The 27,770-nt window shown below is 44.6% G+C and overlaps 1 protein-coding gene across 2 annotated transcripts; it reads right to left on the bottom strand.

The window, feature by feature from the left end:
* Positions 1-313: 313 nt before the first annotated feature.
* On the bottom strand, positions 314-26,150 carry WDFY1 (WD repeat and FYVE domain containing 1). 2 transcript variants are annotated; one of them, XM_081192698.1, is made up of 12 exons: positions 25,926-26,150; positions 21,033-21,100; positions 19,498-19,571; positions 17,524-17,578; positions 15,698-15,848; positions 12,252-12,364; positions 10,199-10,325; positions 9,318-9,423; positions 7,380-7,481; positions 6,576-6,706; positions 4,636-4,744; positions 314-3,155 (listed from the first exon to the last, which is right to left on the bottom strand). In XM_081192698.1, the coding sequence occupies exons 1-12, from the start codon at positions 26,060-26,062 to the stop codon at positions 3,096-3,098; spliced, it is 1,233 nt and encodes a 410-aa protein (XP_081048824.1). In that variant the 5' UTR covers positions 26,063-26,150; the 3' UTR covers positions 314-3,095. The 2 variants fall into 2 exon arrangements, with proteins under 2 accessions (XP_081048824.1, XP_081048825.1); XM_081192699.1 differs by having other exon boundaries at positions 21,029-21,100; positions 25,926-25,943.
* Between the last annotated feature and the right edge of the window lie 1,620 nt (positions 26,151-27,770).

The raw sequence follows: 27,770 nt of genomic DNA, 5'->3' as shown, positions 1-27,770 counted from the left end.
CTTTTACAGCAGGCTCATCCCAGATTTCATCACCTATTACGACAATTCAAATAGGTACCCTTCTTCCCCTCTCTATTCCTAGACTGTGCGAGCATAGTTCACCAAGTTTCGGATGTTCAACATTCTCAATTCTCTCCTCACCCCCAAACCATTTCATGCGTACCTGGACCGCTCCTTCCACTGTAGTGTTTTAAGCAAGCAATTTCTCTCTGCTCATCCATTTGGACAATCTTTTTTGTAAAGCACACAAACAGCAAGTTATTTCTCCCCACAGACAAAAGATAGGTCATCAGAACAGAGAGGCGAAGGGGAATACTATCAGGAAATATTCTTTTTTTTTAATTGTACAATATTCAAAGTTTTTTTTTCTTCCAAAAGACAGGAGGGGGAACGAAGAACAGCCATAACAGAGTCTCAGATAACAAAGGATACAGTATTTCACAGAACACAGCTATCGGACAAAAGATACATTAGTACTTGTTGCTCCCACATAAAGAAAGGCTTTAGTGGGGGGGGGGACTAGGTAAATGTGTCAAATCAAGTCAAAGTAATTGCACATTTAAAATTACCGGGACCGTTATTGTTACATTGCACAGCATTGTGTTTGTCCTTCTGCTCACCCCAAAACTGTTTTCTATACAAACACACAATCTAAGTTTTCAGGGAAGGATTTGACGACTTTGGAGAACTCCCGTGTTTTGAATTATGCAAACAAACTTGTGTTTTCCCAACAAAATCTCACCACGGATCTAGATAACATCTTAATGTCATATTCTCCAAATTACCAAAATATAGAATAAAATAAAAATTATTCAGTCACGGAGCAAATTCAGCATCCTTTGGCAAAATACTCACAGAAGAGTCTAAGTGCAGTTGCCAAGAGGTGGAAATCCTTATTCTGTGGTCCATACAGCTAATAACCGAAAAGGTAGCCAATCAAGTCGGAGAATTTACTCTGTAGGGTCAACTATCAATACTGAAACAATGGGTGCCCCCCTTGCTGCCAGTTATCCCAGGTTTCCAAGAGAGGAAAAGGGAAAATATGCTCTAAGGCAACTTTTTGAGGGGAGGTGGGGTGGAGATATAACAAATGCTTTCAAGTCGGGTAGTTTTCAAAACACAAGATGTGCATTTCCAGATAAAGAAAACTTTTCCTCTGGGCACTGAGGTGAACTGACTCTGGTTTAATCCAGACAAGTGCAGTTCCACTTTTCATGCAGTCCAATAAGGCAATGAGTAGTACATTTTACTGGTTCAGTGGGGCCATCTTCTTCCCAGGCTTTAAGAACGCATTAACTCAAGAGAGAAAACTATTATAAAGGTTGTGCTACTCTTCAAACTTTATGTTAGCATGCAGGCGAAATTGCTGCCTTCATGTTTTTCCTCCCCGCACCTTGACCCTAAAATGATCACCTGCATCTTTTTTTCCTGAGTTTTCATTCTAATGAAGTAACTCAAATCTTGCACGTAACTGCAGCACAGAGCATTGATCTAAGTCCTAGTGTGATCGTCAGCAAACACAACATTTCACCTCAGAATATTATACTGCCCTTCCTCATATGCATCTCCCTAACACAAAACACTTAAAAGACTTGATTCTTTAGCGATTTACACACTTATAAAACAGTATACAATTAACACGGGCCTTATGAAAGGTTTTCATGGCAAACATCAAATAGCTCTCCCCCCCCCCCCCGCTTTAGTACAACATTTCCAGAAAATACCCCTAGAGATACTATACCTTGAGACAAGAGATATTGCTACCTGATCGGAGGGAAAACGAGCAGTTCAGATCTATTAGCCTGCATGAACTAACCTTTACCGTGGATCTTACACAGGCTTTTAGGCAATGATTTTATCCCATTAATGCTAGCGATCGCAGCGGCCCGATTTCACAAAGCTACATTTACTCCAAAAATTTAAACTCAACAGTGCCAATGAAGCAAATGAACAGAGAGGTGACTTGAAATGATCCTCAGGTTACGAAGGTTCATTCCCTTCTCCTTATACTGCTGTAGCGCAACGTGACAAATCGGTTTCATTCTCAAAGTTTGCAGGCATCTTTAATCTCACAACTTTCCGCTGCTACTCATCCCATCCATTTTTAACCGCAGGAGCTCTTATCTATGCACCCCACCCCAACAAAATTAGTTATTGCTGAAATGTTTTTAAAAGCATGCTCAGCACTGGCTGATGAAAGATCAAAGTGACACACACTTCTCCATTATTATGACTTTTTAAGGGGGAGAATGCAGGAAGCGCCATCATCTAGGGAGCGGAAAGAACACAACAACTAGTTCACTGAAAGTGCGCAGGTTGTTGAGTTCACGTGGCCTCTATTGTAATACGTATTTACATGTAAGGCATACGACAAGACACGTCAACTTGCTTTTAGTGTTACAGGGGGGAAAAGTCATGATTTTGGCCAGATACAAAAATTCTCAAGACAACCTGACGTAATTCTCAGTCTGAACAACTTTGAAAGAATAAACAGAATTCATAGAAAATTCTCCACCCAAAAAATCTTATCCATTTCCTCACCCTTATTGCAATGCTGCTTGGAGGTGAAGAGGTGCTTTCTTCTTTCCGTCAAAAGGTATATATTCTTATGTTTGCGAGGCAGCCTTCACAGCGGCTGTTCATAAGATAAAACTAGCATACACGGATGGTTTACAAGGACGGAGAATAAGTTACAACTTATTTGCACACTGTTGTCACTACACTCATTTTGACCCTTTGCCACTGTACAGTATTATTTCAGCAGAGAAAAAGCACACATTGAAGACTACAAGTAAATCGAATGAGGAGTGGTCTCTCTAGGCAAGGAGTTGTGGTTGGTTTTTTTGCACTTAAAGCCTTTTCTGCGTTCATTCCATAGGCTGTGAACTTGTAGCTGGGCAGGCTCCGCTGTTCCTGGTAAGCATTACAGAAGAATTCTGCTCCACTCTCTCTCACACACAAACACACAAAAAGGCTGTCCATCTTGGGAAAAGCAGAGTTCACAGAGTCAAGCAGCCGGCATTTTGGTGGCAAGAATCACAGAAGGGAGTGTTATCCATTTGGTGCTTCGGGTACATTAACTCGGCAGGCCCAGGTCAGCGGGAAGCGAAGCCGGTCGCAAGGCCACAGCCCACTACTGGTGTCATGTCCCATATCTGAAGAAGAAGATGCAGAAGCAAAGTAAGACTCTGTGTGACATATGGCAGCAGACCCAACATGTTCAAACTCAAGAGCCGCCTGCAGTTCAAACACGTATTGACAGTTTTTATGGGTCATGTGGCCAGCATGACTAAGCCGCTTCTGGCGCAACAGAGCACCGAAACCAGAGCAGCGCACAGAAACACCATTTACCTTCATAGCTGTCAAGTTTCCCTTTTTTAAAGGGAAATTCCCTTATTCCGAATAGAATTCCTCGCAAGAAAAGGGAAAAGTTGACAGCTATGTTTACCTTCCCGCCGGAGTGGTACCTATTTATCTATTTGCACTTTTTTTGGCGTGCTTTCAAACTGCTAGGTTGGCAGGAGCTGGGACCGAGCAACGGGAGGTCACCCCATGACAGGGATTCGAACCGCTGACCTTCTGATCGGCAAACCCAAGCAGTTCAGTGGTTTCAGTCTCTCCAATGGTTTGACTTCACCCCTGAAAGCTGGCTCCTCCACTGTCTCCCGAGACAGATGAATGCCAACAACATGACTGGTGGCAGGGCTGCTGTTGAGACCCTTCGTAAGACAGGTGGTGACCCAGCAGTTTCAGACCAATGATTTATCCCACCTTTCTGTCAGATAAAGGTGACCAAAATGGGGGGGGGGGGGATTCGGCAGGCAACACATGAATAGAATGTAAGAACAATGAGACTTCTATTTTGCATAAGCTAGTTGGTTATTTAACTCTACAGTCGTACTTTGGTAGTCGACACCTTAGTTGTCGAACAAATCGGCTCCCGAACGTCACAAACCTGGAAGTGACTGTTCCCATTTGCAAACATTTTTTGGAAGCTGAACGTCCAAAGCGGCTTCCGATTGGCTGTGGGACACTCCTGAAGCCTACAAAAATGGTTCAAAGGCATCCAGGGCAATAACAACCTCAGATCAAAGGTGTGGAGCTAAAGGAGGTACAGTTGTACCTTGGAAGTCAAACGGAATCTGTTCCAGAAGTCCGTTCGACTTCCAAAACATTCAGAAACCAAAGCACAGCTTCTGATTGGCTGCAGGAAGCTCCTACAGCCAATGGGAAGCATCAGAAGCCCCGTCAGACGTCCGGCTTCCAAAAGAACGTTTGAAAACTGGAACAGTCACTTCCAGGTTTCGATCATTCAGGAACCAATTTGTTCAGGAGCCAAGGCGTTTGAGATCCAAGATACAACTGTATTTCCTGAAAAGCAACTAGATAACTTTGTGCTACCCATCAAAGGCAGAATGGCTCAACAGTTTTAGTAGACCAAAACACCCTGCTTCCTGTATCTCTGCAGAACAACACTATTAAGTCTATCCAAAACATTTGGTTGACCTTGAGGTTCGGCTGTTTATTTGGGGTTTTCCCTTTGAATATTTTCATATCTACTACCTTTTGGAAACTGTGTAAGCTACTTGCAGGTCTTGGCCAAGACAGATGGGGAAGGGGGAGAGAGAATCATACCTTCACTACACGATCGCTTCCACATGTCACCATTAGTCCCCTTGAGATGTCCATGGACATATGGGAAATGTTATGTTTTCCTTCATGAAAAGTTGCCAGAGAAGTGCGGCTTGAAGAGGGGAGAAAAATGAGTTTAAATAAGGGCCACTTGCTAGACGTCTCTCAAACCAGGCACAGGAAATTGCTTCAAGATAGAAAGACACTTCAGGGAAATGAGATTTCTGAAAAGTTAATGTGTCAAGTTCAGGATCAGCCTCAGCATCTGAATGACATTTGGAGAACTGGCCAGTTCATTAAGCTCGAAATATTCAAGAATGAAGTCTATAGACCTTTGACTCCACTGCTGATCTGTGAAAGCCTCTGTACAATGAGAAGATCAGTAATTGTAACCCACATGCTTCTTCCTTTTTTTTTTAACGACTGGTTTAAGTCTCTGCTGTTTGGCATGGACTGGTGCAAATGCTGTAGCACATCCGTCCTCAACCTTTAGCCCTCCAAATATTTTGGACAACTCAACAGGTTGGGGAGGGCAACTGTGGTGCCATGAGCTCAGTGAGGTCAAAAAAGGTTATTTGGTTGGTCTGATATCTTACAAAGGATACTTCCAGAACATCAGTAAGTGGTGGTCGATAGGAATTCGCATGAGCTGATGGGGTATCAGCTCCGATTTGCTTTGTGAACCTTTGGGGTGGGGGAATGAGTTCCAATGTATAACTAGACTTCAATAAATCCACACAGCAGGATAATTATAGCAACAGGCCTTTCCTGCTCTAGCAAGTGACGCAGGTGATAATAAGATAAATGACTCACTCAGTGATGTTTTTAAGTTTTACTATGATTAACAGCTCCTATTCAAAAGGGGTGAGGAGACAGGAAGATGACCATCTTGCCAATGCTAACAAACAGGAGCAAGTAGGGATTTCTGTTTACAAAACAAGGTTGGGATGGTGGAGGTTGGGGAGGAAAGTGCCTTCAGTTCCAGCATTTGAAACTGCTAGCCGAAGCTGGAAAGAACTAAATGCAGAAAAAAGGAAAGCGGGGAGGAAAAATCAAGTAGGTGCCGGACTCTCCTGCTCTTTATTTTGATGAGGTTCCTACTTCAGGATAAAGGATAAAACAGCCTTGTAAGGTTCACTGAATTTCTAATTAAAAGCTGAAAGCTGCACTTTAGCTAGCCATAGAGGATTTGTTTGATAACCTGCAACGTTTGTGGAATATTTGGAAGCAAACTACAACTACTACAATGAAAGATTACTGGTGTTAGAAGTCATATCTACATTTAAAATATCTAACATAGATTTGACAATGAATAAATTATGGAATATAGCTTAAAAAGGTAAAGGACCCCTGGACGGTGAAGTCCAGTCAAAGGCGACTATGGGGTTGCAGCACTCATCACGCTTTCAGGCCGAGGGAGCCGGTGTTTGTCCACAGACAGCTTTCCAGGTCATGTGGCCAGCATGACTAACTGCTTTTGGCACAATGGAACACCATGACAGAAACCAGAGCGCATGGAAATGCCATTTACCTTCCAGTCGCAGTGGTACCTATTTACGTATCTACTTTCACTGGCGTGCATTCGAACTGCTAGGTTGGCAGGAGCTGGAAGAGAGCAACAGGAGCTCACCCTGTCGTGGGAATTCAAACCACCAACCTTCTGATCAGCAAGCCCAAGAGGCTCAGTGGTTTAGACCACAGCGCCACCCGCTATATTGAAGCTCTCGCTCTCTATTTTTCTAAGCCTCAGCTGACAGCTAGGAAAGCAAAGCAATGAATATTTGAGTAGAGCTTTACATAATCTGGCTCATAATTAGTGTATACTTCCCCCCCTTTCCCTTTTGGGATTTTCTTTGGTTTGGTTTGTGTTGTATACAATGTCCTTCGGTTAATTAAAAAAAAAAATCACTGAAAACAAAGGGGTGTTTTCTAAGCATACTCACTCTTCGTCTTTGATTGAATCAAAACAGGCGTCACAGACCCGAACCTGGAATTCAAAGCCCATCACTGGATAGCTGGAGCGTTTTGTGCTGCATTTCCCACACACTGCCTTGCCACATTTCCTACAGTGATGCTGGGTGAGAGAATTGAAATGGAGGAACAAGAAAGATGGAAAATTATCAAACCAAGTAAAATAAAAAAAGCCAAATTACCACAGCGCTTCCAATTATTAGCTGCAGCCAACTGTGGTTTTGGGGAGGGGAGATTCACCACAGACTCCCTCTCTAGTTCCCAGCCCGCTAGCCTCCAAACAGTGAGCAACTCAGGGGGGAAAACCTCAGACTGAGAGCTTGACAGGCAAGTCGATATGGAAGAAAATGGTCCTTAAAACACCGGTCCAGACTATTTAGGACTTTTTAAGGCAAACACTGCATTTTAAGAACTCAAGAAGAGTCTTGCAACGGCAGGTCAATGACCCATCTAGTCCAGCATCCTGTTCTCTCAGTGGCTGACCAGATGCTCATAGGAAGCCCCACAAGGAGAGCAGTCTGAGCCCAAGAGCAGTCTCCCCTCCTGCAGATTCCAGCAGCTGGTTTTCGGAAGAGTTATCACCTCCTGCCTTTGCACAGATATGCTGTCCACCACAGGACTAGTCCGTTCTCATTTCAATTAGATTGAATGGACATGGGGCACTCCTAGTGCTGAAATTAGGCCCGATCCAAGCGCAGCGCTAAACATTAATCCTTCCTGCCAACACCATACATGGCCGGCACCAAAATACTTTGCAGGCGGGAGGACTGACTCACCTGCCTCAGCCCCAGAGTCTTTGTGTCCCACATCTGCTTTATGTTCCAGAAGAAAGGCTGCTCGCATTTCTGACAGGAATCGCTTTCCAACCACTGAGGGGCCTGGGAGCAGAAGAGGCAATGGAAAACGTTTAAACATGTTGTTGCAAAAGGAGAGAAACCCGCTTCCCCCAAATCCCGTAAATGTCTCTGGAATTAAGGGTGTTTATTTATTAACCTTTGTTTATTTATCGCTTTGCGCTAGCAACAAAGCTAGAAATGCGATTAAGGTCTTCAACTGAGAGGAGCTGTGAAAAGTCCCCCAAATGCAAGCCTGCCTCGTAAAAACCGCCACCCTCCAGATGTAATTAGTCCAATTTAGTGTCAAGCTGCGTCCATGAGGAATTAATGAAATGGGGCCTTGTCTCCCAGATCTTTGTGTGCCTCCCCCACTTTGCCCTTAGCTGTGGCATTTTCCATTTCCACCACGCTAATGAGGAAGCCTCCCTTTGCCACATCTGAATTATTAGCCTGCTGCAGGCTTCGAAGCTCCCCAGTTTTCAGTGTCTGGATGATTAAGAGGAGATACCGCATAATTGGAAAAACTGAAGCATTCCACAGTCAAATAATCATGCCTTCCGTTTTTCACTCATAACCTGACGTTAAACATGTCCTGTCCTCATTTCTGAGCACTATAGATGCCACTTAAAGCAATTAACTGAGCTGTTGCCTGGACCTCTCTTCTGTATATGAATCAGCTTCTATTCCTGTCCTCACTCCATATTGGGGCGGCTCAGAAACCCATGGAAGGACCAGATTTTCCCCCACCTGCTTCCCTATAGGCAGACACCAGAGGTCCAGCTAAATGCAAGTCTTCCATACACTAATAGAAACTGAGCAATTCAAGTTGCACTTATTGCCTGAAAGCTACCTTGGCACACCCTGTGGGCTTGTCACTACCTGACCTCGAGTTTAAGAAGGTTTTAGCCTTTGTAGCTGCTGAAAAAAACTTGAAAATGTGACAACAACAAAGCTCCCCCCTTCCCCTATTTGTTTGCTTTTTTGAAGAACTATAAATAAAATGCAACATGCCCACAAGTGGAATCTGCTTATGGCTGGATTCAACTAATGCAGTGTCATAGTGGATGCCAGCACAAACTCCTGCTAGAGCAATGGGGTTTCTCCTCCCCCTAATCTGCTCCAGAGTTGGGAAAACCCCCATACAGAAGAAGAGGGGAGATTGGTTTCATCTGGCAGGCAGAAATGCTTGCACCTACTGAACGATCATATTACTGTGATGTTGAATGCAGCAGCTAGACTGGTGACTGGGAGTGGCAGCTGAGACCATATAACACCAATCCCGAAAGACCTACATTGGCTCCCAGTACGTTTCCGAGCACAATTCAAAGTGTTGGTGCTGACCATTAAAGCCCTAAACGGCCTCTGCCCAGTATAGCTGATGGAGCGTCTCCACCCCCATTGTTCAGCCTGAGGTCCAGCTCTGAGGGTCTTCTGGCGGTTCCCTCACTGTGAGAAGGGAGGTTACAGGGAACCAGGCAGAGGGCCTTCTCGGTAGTGGCGCCCGCCCTGTGGAACACCCTCCCATCAGATATCAAGGAAATAATTAACTATCTGACTTTCAGAAGACATCTGAAGGCAGCCCTGTTTAGGGAAGTTTTTAATATTTGATGTTTTATCATGTTTTTAATATTCTGTTTGGAACCGCCCAGAGTGGCAGGGGAAACCCAGCCAGATGGGCGAGGTATGTATGTATATATGTATGTAGAAATAAATAAATAAATAATACGTTTCCCTAGCTAACTGCCTATAAGCGGGAGGCCTGTGAAGAGAACGCAGAAATCTGAGCAGAACTAGAGCATCATGGCTATGGGACCTTAGCTTCTTATCTGCGCTCAAGGGAAATGAGATAAAGCCTTTGGGCCTGGTGACAATTCCTACCTCTTCTCGGCTAATATCCATATTCCAGACTGTGATCCCTCCATCAGCTGAACAAGAAACCAGTTGTCGTGTGAGCTGGAGGTAGCAAAGGGCCTGAACTTTGTCACTGTACAATAAACAAACAAAAAGCATTCTCCATTTCAGTATTTAAAACTAATACAGAACCTTAGCCATGTTTCTGCAGGGTGCAGTTGAAACAATTTCCGTCTCTTGAAATTTTGTTTCCATCTTAGGCTTCTTAAAGATTCATGCTGACAGGAAGTTTTCCTTGATGCCACACGAGTCACATGGCCTTACGTTTTGTTGTTTTTGGAAGAAGGGGTGTGCACAATGCTACTAATGGAAGTTACAGTGAAACCTCCATTATCACCACAGACGTTCTCATGCTCTCCTTCCTGGTTATATTACTGCTTCATTTGTAAACAAAGGAACAGCTGATCTGACCAGAGAAGCAAATTTTTACACCTTTTGTTAATTTCATCTATTAATTTCAAATACCAGATACTGTCCCCCAACCCTGCAAAATTTTGGTATATAGTGCTTTTCAACAGTTTTGTATGTAGTCACAGAACTACAATTCCCAGAGTTCCCTGGGAAGGAGGACTGATTGGTTAAACCACTCTGGGAACTATAGCTCTGTGAGGGGAGTAGGGGGTCTGCTAACAGTGCTTAGCATGCTTAACAAACTACGGCTCCCAGGATTCTTTGGGGGAAAGCCAGGATTATTTAAAGTGGTCTCATGCTGCTTTAATGCTGCTTTAAATGCATAGCACAGATGGTGCTCAAAGAAAGGGCAATGTAGTATTCCTCATCCCTATGTTAACACAACCAAGGACTGAACCAGCAGCAGTAAGAGCTGGGAAAATAAAATGTTAGCATACTGATGGCCTTGAAGCAGAAGCGTCCGACCTCTCCTTCCTCCAATATCCCACATGATTATGCTGTTATCAGATGCTCCAGAGAAGAGTAGCCGCTGAATCGGATCCCACCACAGGGAGGCAATGCTTCCTAGGTTAGGGAGGAGAAGGAATAAGTGCATTAACTTGCAGATCCTTCAGACTTCAGGTAAATGGGAGTGGCAGGCTTGGAATATAATACTGCACTTCCAAAGAGTAGGTATAAATCTTCCCTTTTACAAAGGGATACATTTGCCTAGTTCAGACAAACATTCCTGGCTTCATAAACCATGTAATAAATCACCAAGCAGCAGACTTGAACAGCACAGCAGACAAGCACACCTAAACTCAGGTTTAAAAGTTCAGCATAAGCCAGCCACGTGAGAAAGTCTTCATGACAAGCAATGAAGACGATGAGAGACTATAGAAATATTTCACGGGACCCCAAAATGTTTTCCAGAAATCACGTCCTCTGCAAGTCCACGCTTGGGTTACCAAATTATGCCTTCAAACAAAGTAGAGTTTTTCAAGCTTGCTTCATACAAACAACCTCTGAAATTGACTCTCAGTGGTCAGCATCATTATCAGGCCTGTTTATCTGAGCCAGCTGTGATTAGAGTTTGCCCACTGTGCTTGTTTGTATAGCAGAGCCCCAGTATTGACCATTTCCACATAATTCTTATTGTCTGGCATTCACAGTCTACTATAAAGGTACATAGAAACGGGCAATTTTCACTGGAGCACAGCTGAATACGTTAATCAGTGTTGGTCCTCATTTTTCTCAGTGTGTATAGCTGTGCAACTAATTATCTGCTCTGGCAGGGCCATACATCACTGTTAGCACACAATTAAGAGATAACCAACCACACACACAGACCTCTGCTTCAGATAATGGTCTGAAGGCACATGTGGCGGCTTAGGGTTGACGCTAAGATGTTTGGCAGTGTCTGGATGTAGATGTGAACTATAAATAAGCCACTCTGGCCCCTGTAGTGCCAAAGCAGGGTGCAGGAATAGACCTTTGGGGAGGGTTGTCTCAACTTTTGAAACTAGGAACCAAAGTCTGAATTTGCATTCCAACCTGTTGGTTCCCACCCACTACCTTCACCCGCAGCAACAGGCTGAGGAGATGGATAGCAGCTTACCAGGGTGGGGAGAGATACTTGTCACAGCGAGCCATGTGTCACTGCACATGGCCATGACAAGACTGGCCGGGGGGGGGGGTTAATGAGAGGGACTAGGCTGGGTGGGGGAAACAATGTTCTTGATGGTCTCTATGATAGACAGTTCAAGTCCTCAATGAGTCCTCATGTGTCAGTCAGATCTGAAGGCATACAAGGTTGCTGAAGCTGAGCAGGCCTGAGTCCGGTGAGAGCACAGATGGGAGGCCACCTGAGAACCATGTGTGCACCACCGTGGATTCCGCAACGGAAGGAGGCAGGAAAACTAGCAAAAGAAGCAATAATCCCCAGTTCCCATTCTCACTTAATGCAAATGTGTGTCGGTCACACAGCAGGGACAGTACATTATATCTATTGCTTTCTATGAGCTGCCAGAGGCTCAACCCTTGAAAGCCTGCCATCTGGTGCCTAAAACTCTTTACTACACCCTAAGTTTTTTTTATTATTATTAAATATTTTCTTGATTTACAAAAGTGTGTGCAATGTCTCTCTCTCATTCCCCCCTCCCCATGTAACATTTTTACAAATCAGTTTCATTTGTTGAGACATTAGGAAGAAAGTTTTGAAGGTAAAGAGAAGTTGGTTTGAGTCTGCTTACAAATGTGACAGGTCATCCTCTCCGGCACCCCTCTTGGCCATAGACTCAATACCGCCTAATGCCCAGTCATTTGAGAAAGCAGCACAATTGCTGGAAACCACATTCCTGTTCAGAACACTTCATAGGTTAGCAGGGAGGGCACTTAGTGCTACTCACCCTAAGAATTCAGGGAAGGTCTAGTTACATATATTTATAATTAATTTCATTTCAGGAGGAAAAACAATTAGAAAAAGATATACATACATACATACATATTTACCTTCATGACCCTTGAGAGTTGTGATAACCGAGCACGTGCTCTGTTCAAGTTTCAGGAGCGTGATCTGCCCAGAATAGTCTCCGACAAAGGCATGCTGGGTTTCAAAGTCGTATCTTAGCGCAGCCGAGTCAAGGAGTAGCTTTCATGCGTCAACTGCTCAAGCAGCACAGAGGCAGAGCGTAAAATGATGGTTGTAAAAAGGAGTCTAATTTGTCCCAAAGTGCTATAAAAACCAAAGTTGAAGGTGTGCCTAAACTAGAAGAAGAGGAGTTTGGATTTGATATCCCGCTTTATCACTGCCCTAAGGAGTCTCAAAGCAGCTAACAATCTCCTTTCCCTTCCTCCCTCATAACAAACACTCTGTGAGGTGAGTGAGGCTGAGAGACTTCAAAGAAGTGTGACTAGCCCAAGGTCACCCAGCAGCTGCATGTGGAGGAGCGGGGAATCGAACCCGGTTCACCAGATTACAAGTCTACCGCTCTTAACCACTACACCACACTGGCTCTCACTAAACTAGAAGAGATCTTACTAGATGCTGCTTTTAGTTCAAGCAAACGAGGCTCTTGACCTCCGCAACCATTTTAAAAACCATGTCGCTGTCACCCAAGGTTCTAAAACTTAAGAGGGGTAATTAGTCTGATCATTCTGGGGTATGAGTTAAACACGGGAAACACTCTACTGCCAAGATGCAGCTGGACTAAAAGGTAGCAGGTAAGGCCAGAGGGAAAAGCAAGCAGACAAACAATTAGACCTTTATGCAGCAGGCTAGTGCAACTTCCTGCAATGAAGGAATCTCAGGTCCCTCCTCCCGGACTTAAGAGCTTTATTGCAATCTTAAAGCAAGTCCGATTCCAAAACTGTCGTGCCCGGGCCTTTTTTCCTGCCAGCTGGAGCTCAGCTCTGGCACCTCTCAGGTAGGCACCACTGCCTTTCTAAGAGAACAAGGGAGAAGTTCAAAGTGAGCTCTGGCACTACCCCCCCCCCTAGAAAAACAGCCCTGGCTGTGCCTGGTCCAAATTTAATGGGAGCGGAGACATTTCTCCTCTTCCCTTCTGGTTCCCATTTATCTTTCTACAGTGGTACCTCGGGTTAAGTACTTAATTCGTTCTGGAGGTCCGTTATTAACCTGAAACTGTTCTTAACCTGAAGCACCACTTTAGCTAATGGGGCCTCCTGCTGCCGCTGCGCCGCCAGAGCACGATTTCTGTTCTTATCCTGAAGCAAAGTTCTTAACCTGAAGCACTATTTTTGGCTTAGTGGAGTATGTAACCTGAAGCGTATGTAACCCGAGGTACCACTGTACGTATAAAATTACTGCAAGGTCTACAAGCACGGAAATACAAGCTGTGGCACGGGGGTCACTCCTGAGCAGGAACAGAAGAGCTGCGCTTCACTGCTGCCTCCTTCTGAATTGGGCAGATCTGAAAAAAAACCCAAGGCCAGCATGCTGCACTGTGTGCTACTTCACACTTTGAAGACTTGGCTTGCAAACCACATATCAAAAAGGGGGTAGTTGGGTGAGGGGGAGCGGTTGTCACAAATGAAGACTGGCAGTGTATGCACTGAGCCAGCCTGTTGGCCAGCCTCATTACCAGCATTATTCCATTACTTGTGTAATATTGTCAGTGTTTGCTTTTATGGAGTAGACAATACTCTTGACTGCCCATGCTGCAACGTTTCATGTTTGCTTAACTGTCTCTAACTGGCTCATTAGCTGCTATATTTCAGAAGCTCTTGACAAGGGTAGTGAAATAATAATCTGTCCTGCTATTAATGACTCCAGCAAACAGTGTGTGACAATAAGGAGAAGAAAAACCCTGCTGAGGAAAAGGAAGGCTTTACTTTCTCTCTCCCCCAAAAGATAAAGATGATGCTTTCTGGGAAAACCATGCTAGATTCTCAGTAAAGTTCAGAGTCAGAATGATTTACTGGACAGAGTGAACCTATATGACCTGGGTTAAAATCACAGCTCTCTCATAGACTAACTCAACACCTAAAGGAAACTCCCAGGGGAGTAGCTGTCAGTAAACAGAACTAAGAGTCTTGTAGCACCTTGAAGGCTAACATATCATGTCATCCAGTTTTCGTGGAGCAGACAGCTGACATTCAATGAAGTGAACTGTATTATTAAACTTGTATCCCATCCTTCTTCCCAAAAGAGCCCAGGGCGGCAAACAACAAGCAATAAAACAATAAAAAAACATATTTAAAACAACTGTGATACAGATGCAACCTGGGGAAGAATGCAGCCCAGAAAAGCTTATGCCACTAAAAACTTATAAAATCCAATCATTATTATTTTTAAAACGTAGTCTTTAAAGTGCCACAAGAGAGGGCTGCCGATTTTGGATTAGCAAGGATCGCGGCATGTCTTTGATGTCCTTCCCAACATGCTATGCCTAGATGAATACATAGTTCTAAAATATACTAAATAGCAGAACTGTGTGCTATAACACTCTGTTCCACCAGAAAGGGTTGTGTCTTCAGCAATAGGCTGGAGGGGTGAGAAAGGTGACTGGGCAGAATGATTGACAGATATTCCCTACTTGTCCACCCACCTAATACAATAAACTGGTGTGAAATATTTTTTTAAACCTCCCAGCCAATGCCTAAGTGTGCACACCCTGCATTTTCATTCTATGGTCTGTGAGCGTCAACACCAAAGTGACCCTTTGGATATAAAGAGAACACCTTACGGATTACAGATTGTCATTCCTAACACTGAATGAAGACAGCACCTAGCACTCCCAGCAGCTTGTAGCCTCCTTCAGGCATTACATATGAAAGCAAAGTGGTTCTGCAATCCTGTACTCATGGAGGCTCCCTGCACATTTTTAGAATCCTAGAAAATAAGGGTTCTAAAATGCACGGTAAGCCTCCATGAACTCAGGAATGCATTCGCCCTTCAACTAACAGATGACGATCAGAGCAGGGGTAGCATAATGTATTTTTAACATTTTGTTGGGAGTCACCCAGAGTAGCTGGGGAAACCCAGCCAGATGGGCGGGGTATAAATATGTTGTTGTTGTTGTTGTTGTTGTTGTTGTTGTTGTTGTTGTTGTTGTTATTATTAATTATTATTATTATTATAGCATGCTGGTCCTCAAGCACCCCCACCCATCATGTGTTTGCAGAACACTTGAAGAGGATTTCTGAAGCACATGTGGCGCCTAGCTTGAGACTGCTGAATTGCCAGACAAATATTACATACAGCAACAGTGACTAGTACTTCCTCAACCTGTTAGCTACAGTAGACTCTTTAAAAGCTCTTACACTAATGAAATCTAACAGCAGAAAGAGTCACTTAAAACACTTCTACTCTTTTGGCAGAGGCTATTCAAAATGAATATAGAATTGTGCAGTAGAGCGACTGAGCTTTGGGCACACTTTAAATAAACCTTCAGAAACTCCCACATCTGCTATGATACAATTACTCTGAAAGATACTGTAGGCAAGAAGCCCAGGAGGTGAAATAATGTCGTCCCAGCATGTTTCCACTTCTGGTACACATCCAGCTGACACATTTATCGTGGCCGGTGCTGATAACCCACTCGGCTTCCAAGCAGAAGATGACCGCAGATACTCTGTTCTGATGAGCTGCAGAGACACAAAAGAAGAGAATATTTTTGCAGGATGCATTGCTCTACAGGTGACTCGTTCAATCCATACATTTAAGCCTTGTTTCCATCTTATACGATGGCTGTCAGGGAAAGGGGGCGAGAAGAGGAACGTAAGGTTTGTCTGCAGTCCCAGAACCTACTGTGGCACCCCATGCTTTTTCAGGAGGAAAAAAAAATGCTGACAGACATAATACCAGTGACTTAACCCACAGCAATGCAGCCAGTATTATCAACAAAAGATAGGGAGGAAAATAACTTGCAGCCAGGCTCCCATTTAATTTGTGGGCCTCCTGAGGCATTTATGGTAGAAGGAGAGAGAGAAGCAAAAGTCAAGGCACAAAACTGTTGAATGCAAACTTTGTTCTGAAGTACACATGGAAGACTCCAAAGATGGCTGGCCTTCCTGGAAAACAAATTTAAGTTTATTGGGAAGGCAGTGACTTTGCTATGATTGTTTGAACAACAGTGTGCATTTTCTGTCCCCCCCCCCCATTTGCCAGGAGTTCATTTATTTAAAGGCTTCTTGCGGTGAGTCACATCCTTCACATGGATATATGAAGGTCAGTCTCCATTATGGCAAAACAACAGCTTAGGTGAAGCACATATGTGATTGCAAATGAGATTAAACAGTGAATCAGATCAGGTGATCGAAGGAGGGAGCATTGGGGGCGAACCACTGTGAAATTAGTTGGAATAGAGAAAAGTATTATATTGGAATAGACAAGCGTCATCTGCCGTGACATAAAGACTCTTTTGTTGTCATTTTAACACAAGGTCTCTCTCAAAGCCAACATTCGCATCTGTAGAAAGAGTGACACATCATAAGATAGGTCTGTTTCGATGGGGTTGGCCTTGCAGTCAAGAAAGGCTGCTTTCAAATGGAGCCGTCAAATGTTCCCCATCTCTTCCCTGTGCACATGCTCCCCAGAATGGGGCATAATGTGCACCCAGATGTCTTCCCTACACTGTCCCATGCAGACTTTCTTCCTGATCCGTTGATCCCTGGCAAAGCTGCAACAGATTTAGCTGGAACTGAAGAGAGGAGCTGGGAGATCAGTTGAAGTCAAAAGCCTGGTCGTTGTTTGTAGCCAAACTGTATTGCCCCACCATGTAAATGTTGTGCGATAGGTGTCTGAGCTCAGAATCATCTACAGAGCAGCAGAGAACAGTTGCTTAAAGAAAGGTAGGTTGCTTAAAGAATGTTAGGTCAAGCCCATCCCACAAGTGGCCTCAGAACCCATAAAATGGAAGGAAAAGCCAGCAATGGACAGAAGTTAAATTGGTAATTACCACTACTTAGCCCCACACCAAGTTAATCGTGCTTTCATGATTTTCTGTTCCACTGAAAATCAAAGGGCCTGAAATTAGTCACAACTAACCTGCCCTGATTACTGCATAGTCTGGATCCAACCTTTCTGAAACCTAATGGTTACCCATCATTAAAATATATTTTACCATTTTCTATTTTGTTTTCGATACTTAAGTTACGGAATGTATGCTTTCGGCTCACGTAGGTAGATAATCAGTTGTGTCTCAAAACAGGGACAATAATAATCTGATGCAAGTTAAGACAGGTCATACATTACAAGCCAATGATCTAAAATTTCCCACCTCTGGGGGAAAGGATAATGCACACTTTGCTGATTCATTACCTGGGTAAGTCTTGACAAAGTTCATCTTATTGAAGTCTTCTGAGATATGAAACTCCTGAAACCAAGCAACCAAGCTGTTATTAAGAGAAAGAGGCACAATCTTCTCTCAAGATCAGGCAGGCTCAGGTGACACAATAAGAAAAGCTGCAAGGGATTTCCATCTATTTAAGCTGTGCTTTCATATGGAGGAATGTTTAGGTGGTCTTCAACTGCCATCCATTCAGCTTCACTAGGATTTTGAAGAATGATCTCAGGGATAACGTAAGAAGTGCTGTACAGCACTAAGAAAACAGTAAATAATAATAAGGGATATGGTCCCATACAAACTGCTACATTTTCCCTATTTTAAATAAGATAATAATAATAATAATAATAATAATAATAATAATAATAATAATACACACACACCCTGCCCATCTGACTGGGTTTCCCCAGCCACTCTGGGCTGCTCCCAACAGAATATTAATAACTCAAATAGCCAACAAATGCGGAAAACAGCCAAGAGGACATGCATCTATACCCAAGTGAATGGAACACAGCAAAATGCCAATCTACAAATTACATGTGTGGTACAATCTTCTGGACCTGTACAATTTCAGAATGTAAGCGAGGGAAGTGCTCATTGGAAGGCTCCACTGCATATTTTTTAAAAAGAATCTATACAGAAGATACCTACCCCTTAGGAACAGCAAGCTGGAAGCTTTTCTCCTCCTCAGCGTGTTCACTATAAGGGTGTTTCTGACACAAGGCTGCTTGAGAATACAATTCTCTCACCTCTAGCCTGGTTATCTCAAGTCCTGGGCCTTCCAGGTGCTTTTCTAAAGATGTAGGTCAGCTCTACGTGGGAGACCAGGAAGGATCTTAAGGAAACACAGAGACCCCTGTGTTCACAGCAGTCTGGAAGCTGTACCAATTGAACCAGCCTCTGCACCACCTAAATCAGTCACTGTTTGGTCCTGATGGCTTAACACTACCGCTTCCCCTCGCAGCTTTAGGTGGACTGAAAACGAGCACAACTGGAGGCCATGAAAATCAGCCTGAATTTCTATCCGTACAATTGGGAGCTCCATAATCTGCTCCTTTAGGAGTATTGGGAAAGGAAAGCCCATGAGCAACTGTTCCCAGTATATACCGTATTTTTCGCTCCATAAGACGCACTAGACCACAAGACGCACCTAGTTTTTGGAGGAGGAAAACAAGAAAAAAATATATTCTGAATCTCAGAAGCCAGAACAGCAAGAGGGATCACTGCACAGTGAAAGCAGCAATCCCTCTTGGTGTTCTGGCTTCTGGGATAGCTGCGCAGCCTGCATTCGCTCCATAAGAAGCACACACATTTCCCCTCACTTTTTAGGAGGGAAAAAGTGAGTCATAGAGCAAAAAATACGGTATATATTGGGGGGGGGGAGAGCTCAGCAGGAACAGTATTCTGCTGCATGCATTCAAGACTGCAAGGCTCATTTTTAGCATGGGTTTAATTTATTAATAATAATAATAATAATAATAATAATAATAATAATAATAATATAATATAACAACAACTAACAACAACTTTATTACTTATATCCCACTGCGTATAAATAATATCCAGCCACTCTGGGAAGCTTACAATACGTAAAAATACGTAAAAAATTGTAAAACATTAGGCACAAAAAATTTCCCGATACAGGGTTGCCTTCAGATGTATTCTAAAAGTCATATATTTGTTTATTTCCTTGACATCTGATGCGAGGGTTTTCCACAGGGCGGGTGCCACTACCGAGAAGGCCCTCTGCCTAGTTCCCTGTAACTTCGCTTCTCACAGTGAGGGAACCGCCAGAGGGCCCTCAGCGCTGAACCTCAGTGTCCGGGCTGTACGATGACCCAGGTCATCCTCAGACGTAACAGATTGGAATTGATCCCATGCAACTTGGCTAGACAGGACTCTAGCACTCAATACTTAAAAAGCGTATTGAATACAAATGAGATACTGACCATAATGGCTCCGTTATCTTGACCCACAAATATCCGCCTGCTGTCATGATGATAAGCCATGGTGGAACAGGGAGCTGCCCAAAGAAATACATATTTACAAAATAATTTTTACATAGGAATTAATCTAAATCGAATATTTTTGCCAGTCGAAGCATTATCAACATTAGGAATTGTTTTGCAGTGAAATTATTATTCATCCATGTTTCTTCCAAGGAAAACCAGAAGAATTTCCACTGAACACCCTCTGTTTCAAAAGCACAGCCCTAGGCATGTCTACTCAGAAGGAAAGAGTATATAAGATTGCAGCCTTAGTATCTCGCCATCAGGATTCTTAGAGAGCACTGCCTTAATGCTCTTAAGCTTAAACAGCAGTTTAATTTGAAAACATTAGTGATTGTGCTTTCTGCATATTATGAAAAGTATCTGCTGATTTTTTTAATGGATGAAACTGCTGTTAGAGACAAAAGAGAAAGCCAAGCTGTTTTTCCTCTACAGTTGGCAATCATATTTAAAAGCAAAAGCTTTGTTAGGTTTGACTTAATGTTAAGATGACCCAGCTAAAACGAGGCTCTGGTTTCAATTATCAGCTTGGTGGGCGAAAACAACAGCAGCATTCATCTCTTTCCCTCTCTTCTCTTTTGAGTTGAGTAGAAGCTTATTTAAGCAACAACAAAAATGGCTAAACAAAGCAAGTCATTCTATTAGCAAAGTTAAAACCGATTTGCAAAATATACTAGATAGGCAGAGCTAGATAAGTAACTGAACTTCCCAGAAGCAGAAAACTTAATCTCATGCAACTTCACAGAGCATGAATGATGTTCTTGCATTTGTCAGTTTCCTCCAGCTGTAAAGTTCCTACATGGGTCACAAGACGATCTCGTGGATCAACAGGCAGGCTGCTAAAACAAGTCTACTGAGGAAGCACCAGCAAAAGCCTTTAAAGGAGTCAGAAAGAGCACAGACAGGAGCCACAAAAGGATCAAGGAATTAAAACAAATGCCTTCATCCTGATTGACAATAACAGCCATCTACTGCTACTTTCATGCTACTACTATAGTGATAAATACTATTATTGTTCTACCCTTTTTCTCACAGAGCGGTCTGCAGCGTGACAAAATGCAATGTAGCAGTAATAATTAGAAAGAAAAAGATTTAACATCACACACTGAAACCACTGTACAGTCATACCTCATGTTGCGCCCGCTTCAGGTTACGTGTTTTCGTGCTGCGTCCCGCAGCAACCTGGAAGCACCAGAACGGGTTACTTCTGGGTTTCGCCACTTGCGCAGAAGCGCCAAATCGCGCTGCGCATGTGCACAGATGTGGCGCTTCAGCTTGTGTCAGTTCCATGTTACCGGACGGGTCTCCGGAACAGATCCCGTCCGTAACACAAGGTTCCACTGTACAAAACATTAATAGTAGTACCCAAAACAGCAGGACATAACATACATCAACTTCCTAGATCTCTTCCTAGATTTGCACAAGAGACACACTCAGCCAATGATATCAACAAAACAGTGTCTGTACTTACTTACATGACATTGTGTGGTAAATGCTGGGCCAGTACTGACCACTGTCCCTCTTCAGCCATACTCTAATTGTCCTGTGAATTTAGGGAAAGAAAAAAGAATCATTTTGCAGTGAAACGTGGAAAATAATATTTCAAGTGCTTTCAGGCAAGTATGTATCTTAATTTATGTCTACCAGACACACCAGTATTAAAAGGAGTCATTTATTTTAATCCTGGCTATTTCCTTGTGCTTCGTCTGCCGTACTATATCAGTGGCCTATCAGCTGACTTTTTATGAGCCATAACACCACAGCTATATAATACTTATATAATCTTTGGCTTTTCAGTATGACTTGCTCATTTTCATGCTGGTTCTAAGATATACAGTATAACTGGTACAGAGAATTAGGGCCACAAAAATACATGCAGTCCTTTTATTGTGGCCTACTTGTGGTCTCAAATGTATCCCTGGCTCAGATTAGAGGTTAGACCAGAAACAGGGACGTTACCTCCATCGTAACCCTGTTACCTTTGAAGTGTATCATATAGCAGAAAACTAACATGGTCCAGCACTTGGGGGAGGCGTGCGAGACATTTTTCATATTCCCACTTGGGCAACTGGAAGAGGGTATCACATGCCAGTGGTGGGCAGGCCAGAGACAAAGTGGTCAAAGCAATGAAGTGTGAATTGTACCTTTGTACAGTGGACTAGCTTCATCACACTCACACATTCCTCTCCATTTTCCACCCAGGGAAGCAAAAGGCATTATCAGAATTTAAGGGCACGTTCTAGCCAGACAAGAACATTCAAAGGTGGTGGCAAAGCAGGGCTAGTGAAGAGTGTGGCTTAGGAGGGGGCACGGCTGGGAGAAGTCCCATGGGCCAGATAGAAGAAGAAGAAGAGGAGAAGAGTTTGGATTTGATATCCCGCTTTATCACTACCTAAACGAGTCTCAAAGCAGCTAACATTCTCCTTTCCCTTCCTCCCCCACAACAAACACTCTGTGAGGTGAGTGGGGCTGAGAGACTTCAAAGACGCTTAGCCCAAGGTCACCCAGCAGCTGCATGTGGAGGAGAGGGGAAGTGAACCCGGTTCACCAGATTACGAGTCCACCACTCTTAACTGCTACACCACACTGGCTCCCAGTTAGAGAGAACTGGAGAGCCACATTCAGGGCCCCATTCACCCCAGGCCTGAAGTTCCCCATCCCTGACCTTCAGGGTAGCGAATGGATATGGGGAACGTGTTCAAATCCTGACTCGGCTACAGAGCTCACCAAGCTTTTGTACTTGACTCGGAAGAATGATTGTTAAGTTAGAAAGCCCTAAACTTGCCATTCTCATAACTGGCAAGGGTGAGTGCTGCAAAATAAATAAAAGCTCAAGAGAAAAGGTGTGTAGAGAGAAGTACATTGAGAGAAGATGGATGAAATATGGAGAGACTGATTTCAGGATGAAATACTTGAAGGAAGTGGAATTGAACAGTCATTTGGGTGCTTTGTGAATACACACTATGTTTAAACAATTCCGGTGATAACAGTGAAGGTAACAGACTTCTGCCCCCCACCCCAGCTTCATCCATGACAACATTTTTTGAGAAATCCTAATCATGATATTTTTTAATGCATTGCAGTATATAGGTATTGTTGTTGAATGAGCACAATAACGCAATGCATCAAAACAGCATTAAGAAAAAAGAGTATGAGCATTTGACAACAAAAATGGCAACAAATATACACAATCAGAGAATAGAGACTGAACAGGTTTGTTGCTGAGGTGCAACTGGAATGGTGGATTTGCCAGCTGACCGCTCACACCTGGCCACTACCCCCATCCCAGTTCTCGGATGACATGAGATGACATGCGTGGCCAAGGCCCCAAGGTGCATGGCACTACTGGGTGCTAGGAAGTCTGCTGATGAATTTCCACCCATGTGAGTAACAACAAGAGCGACCTCCCCTCTGCACACTTCGAGCACTGCATGGAATAACAAGCCAAGAATCAAAATGCTTCGTCTGGTATTGCTGAGCCACATTGTTCATCCACTTTGAGGAAACATGCATTCTTCTCTTAGCTTAAATGTAATCCTGTGCAACAGATGCTGTAATCCCCAAGGGCTTTTGGAACTAGCACCAATTAACCCTTTGGTCTGATGAAACCGATTATTATCTTGATTGCTTAAGCACAGCTTTGTGGGGCAGTTTTCTCTACGCACTCTCTTGTGCACCATCTGCTTAAAAGACTAACATGTATATTCCCCTATAAATTCTGCTCCATCACAACGAAGACAAAGGCAATTTGAACATCGATGTTACCTGCTGGTTGGCAGCTGGCAATACACAACTTGAAGAACGTGTGCAAATTATGTTGTTAGTGCAAAGCAGCATGCAAAATCAAAGCAGATAATCTAAACTTTGGCTATCAAGGACTTGACTCTGTAACTCAGCCATGCAAATCAAAGGTGCAATATAAAGAGTGGTCAGAGAAGCTTTCAAGGAACAAATTCACAGGCCAGAGTAGGGCAAAGAAGGAGTGAAGGGGCTAAGGAGACACAAAAATGGGTTTTTTTAAAGCAACCAAACCAATGCGAAAAAGTATTTGTGCTGGAGTATGAGTGCTCTTTGTCTTTGTGAGGGGAGAGCAGAAGGAAGAAAGTATTTCTGTACAGTCAGACACTTCCCCAGGCTGAGTAAATGGGATGGGCTATTTCTGCTTCAAGGCAGTGTGCCAGTATTCAACCATTTCTCTCTCCACACACACACACACCCAACACATGTGCATGCGCACACAGGGCAGGGGGTGTTTTGATGTAGGGATAATGTGAAATATGGGGAGGGTGGACAGAAAAGCCTTTATATTTTTTTCTCTGAATAACTCAGAAATATAATCCATCATCAGATAAGGTTATGCAAGCATTAAAGTTGCACAGAACTCAGCTTTGTCTCAGGGGAGCTCAAAGTTGCCCTTCCTACCCGAAGCTGAAGGTTTTCTGGCAGTTCTACAAATAGAATGAGCAAATTGGCCTGTCTGTTTCTCTCTCTATCTGCATTGGGGGAAGGTCACCAGTCTATCCAAACTGGTGTGCATCCCCCCCCCAATTCTCACTTGCTTCTCTCCAAACAATCCTGGGGTGACTGGTTAAGGGCTCTCCTTGGGTATCATTAGAGATTGGATTCACCAGGACTTCATCACACAACCTACATTTGAAGGTGGGAGTCGTGGGCAGCTCAGTTGGTTAGAGCATGGTGCTGACAACGCCAAGGTTGCAGGCTTGATCCCCATAAGTGACAGCTGCATATTCCTGCACCGCAGGAGGTTGGACTAGATGATCCTCAGGGTCCCATCCAGTTCTATGATTCTATGAAAACATCAGAACTCACCCATGAAATGTGTACTGCAGCCAACAACAAAAACGTGCCTTCATGCGTATGCAGGCCTCTTTTTCTCCCCACTGTACAGCGTCGCTGCTGAGGTCACCCCTCACTTAAACAGAGAAGTTGGGGTGGATGTATGTGTGATGAAAGCCTGCCATAACCCAAGGCCTGACACTACTCCTTTTATCCAGTTCGGCTGTGGCTTCTACGCAACTAAAAAGGAAGATTTTCTGGCTGAACAGATGTAGGACCGGAGACAGCTTTTGGTTATTAATACCTGACAAGCAAGGTTAATACCTGATCACCCTATTTGATTCCCTTTCCCCCACGGGTCAGTGTTATTGTGTGGGTGTCCTGCAAGCTTCCTAGAGGGATCTGGCTGGCCACTGTGAGAACAGGATGCTGGACTAGATCACCTGATCCAGCAGGCTCCTCTTACATTCTTATGTCTCAAACTCTCAACACCAGAAATCTAAACTGGGTAAGTAGCGCCAAAACCACTCCCCAGTCCTGGCAATCTTGGGGAAGGGGAGGACAGAGAGAGAGAGATTTCCTGCAAGTTTGCATGTGTCCTAGGGGCTCTCTGCAGCGCAGCAAGATATAAAACGACCCCCCAACACTTCCCCTTGCATTTCACAGTCGGGGGGGGGGGGGTGTCCATTGTTTAGCCATCTCAGGTGCCCACTTGCAAACCCACCTGTGCAGCTGCTGCCCAAGAATGCAGCTCTCCCTACATCCGACAAAGCAAGCTCTGGTCTAGTCCACCAAGGAAACAAATCTGTTAAGTCTCACAAGGCTTCCCATCCCACCACAAACTCACATGTTTGCTGTGGCAGGCTAACATGGCTACCACCCCCTGGGGATTTTTGGCTGTGTCTGCGGAGGAAGGAGAGAGTGGAGAAGCGTTGTCATCCAGGGCCCTGCATGTGGATATGAGTGTTGAGATATATATTTATATTTGTGTGTGTATCCCTTTTAAAAGGAAAAAGGCACCACCCTCCTCCGCGTAGGCGCTTGCACAGGATCCTACTGTGTAAAAAACTTTTTCTTCCTTCTTTAAAGAAATGCTCTTACATTTTGTTGCAGATTTTATTCCAGTTCGAGGTGGGTGAGTGGTTGCGTGTGAACACCACCACCAGAGGCAGACCAGCCCCCCCCCAAAAAAAAACCAAGCAAGAGGGCAGGGGGCGTGTCCCTCCTCCTTTCCTCTCCGCCCCACAATAACAATTCTGTACCCCGAGATTTCAGAGCAAAAAAGGGGGGAGCGACAAAATAAGAGCCACCCACTCCCAATTCTTGCTGCCCCTCAAAAGAAAAAGAAAAATTCATGCTCAAGAGCTGCGCTTCGCCCTTATAAAGGGGGAGGAAAGAGGCGGGTCTCTGCAAAGGAAGAAACAGGCTGCGGGGCCCGGGCGTGGGTGCGGAGGAGAGAGGCAGCGGAGGGACCTTCCTACCGCGCCCGGGGCTCGGGCGACCCTCGCCCGGGAGAAGCACCTCCCGCCGCCCGCTGCGGGGAAGGGGTCTCCGGGGCGTCCCCCTCTCACCTGTCCTCGCTGGCGGTGATGATGCCGTCCTCCTTGGGGATGATGAGCGCGGCGCTGACGGCGTCCTGGTGCCCCTCGATCTTGCTCAGCAGGGCGGGCCGGCTGCTCTGAGGCCGCGAGTGGATCTCGGCCGCCATCTCGCAAAGCCCGGACCGGCCAGGGGAGCGCGGCCCGTAGTGGCGGGTGTAGCGGCGACTCCGGGAAAAAGGCTTTTCAGCGCGCAGACATCTTCCGTAATGTCTGGAGTAGGCGCGCCGACGGACGATGACGTCACTCCTCCCCCCCCAACCCGCGGGAGAGGGTGTGCCGTAATGGCAGCAGCAGCCGCGCCCAACCTCCCATCGTGAGACTGCCATAAAACGTAGAGTAGAGGCACCGCCGAAAGGGCTTGTTGTCCCGGCGGGCGTATTTCCCCCCTGTGTGATTCATACCATCTCGCAACTTCGCAGGCCCAGAAGCAGCCACACCTGGTATATATAGCAACATAGCTGTCAAGTGTTTCTTATTTGACGGGACAGTCCCTTATTCCAGCGCCATGTCCCGCTGCTGTCCCTTATTGATGGATGTCCCTTAAATGGTGTCCCTTAAATTTCAAAGGAAGCAGCTCCTCTCCCTCCCTCCCTGCCGGCCAGGGAGGAGGGAGGCTCCAACTGTGTTGCTTGGCTGTGTTGCTCACCCAATAAGAAGTCTAAGAACGACTGGGGGATGGAGCATGCATGCCTTGTGTGTGGCTAGCTAATGCAAGCTGAGGGGGTTTTTGAATGCTGGGCGCCATTTTGTTGCACGTGCTGCTGAAAATTTTGCAGTGCAAAGCCAGACCGGGGAGCCATCTTAAGTTGAGGCTGCATAGGCCTTGTGGTGCATGTGATTCAGATTCTATTCAGCTGAACCTCTGGTTACAAAGTTGGTTGGACAGTGTTCTCGAAGCTACCAGCATGAGTTTCACCAGACTGCAGGAGGACTCAGACTGGAGTGCCTGGTACAGGTGAGGCTGCAGGTCCCTTATTTTGGCTGCTGGTCCCTTATTTTCAAGGCTGCTGGTCCCTTATTTTCAAATCTGTAAGTTGACAGCTATGTATAGTAAACATACATAAGGCTCATAGAATTGTAGAGTTGGAAAGGACCCTAAGGGTCATCTAGTCCAACCCCCCCGCGGATGAAGATGTAGATGATCAGCGGCTGATATTCGAAGTTAGAAAAGCTCACACGCGACCTCCCAAGATCGATGGGTTTTAGCCTGAGAGCATAACTCTATGGGGTATATGATATGACTCGCTTTCTGGATCAAAGCAGTGTTCAAAATTCTGCCACTGCTGACATTTGCTGGCAAATGTCAAGATTTCAGGAAGCCAGTGGCTGGTAAAGGACAGAAAACCCTGCCATTCACATGCAAAACTGAAAATCACTAGCTGCACAGTATCTGCTCAGAGGTAAATCCCATTGAATTCAATGGGGCTTAGTCCTGGTATGTATGTATGTATGTATGTATGTATGTACTGTGGTACCTCGGGTTAAGAACTTAATTCGTTCCGGAGGTCTGTTCTTAACCTTAAACTGTTCTTAACCTGAAGCACCACTTTAGCTAATGGGGCCTCCCACTGCTGCCGCACCGCTACTGCACGATTTCTGTTCTCATCCTGAAGCAAAGTTCTTAACCTGAGCTAATATTTCTGGGTTAGCGGAGTCTGTAACCTGAAGCGTATGTAACCCGAGGTATAGGACTGCAGCAGCTTGCCAGTGCAGTTATTTAACTGTAGCTGATAGGGACCTTTTTTCATGCAAAGCATGTGACGGTGGTTTGGCACTTAGCTGCTGTTGGTTTTTTTCAAATTAAAGGGGTGGGGT

Source organism: Podarcis bocagei (genome assembly GCF_964188305.1).
Source record: "Podarcis bocagei genome assembly, chromosome: 4".
Classification (NCBI taxonomy): Eukaryota; Metazoa; Chordata; class Lepidosauria; order Squamata; family Lacertidae; genus Podarcis; species Podarcis bocagei.
The sequence above is the reverse complement of the archived record's forward strand: the minus strand, read 5'-3'. Positions and strand labels throughout refer to the sequence as shown.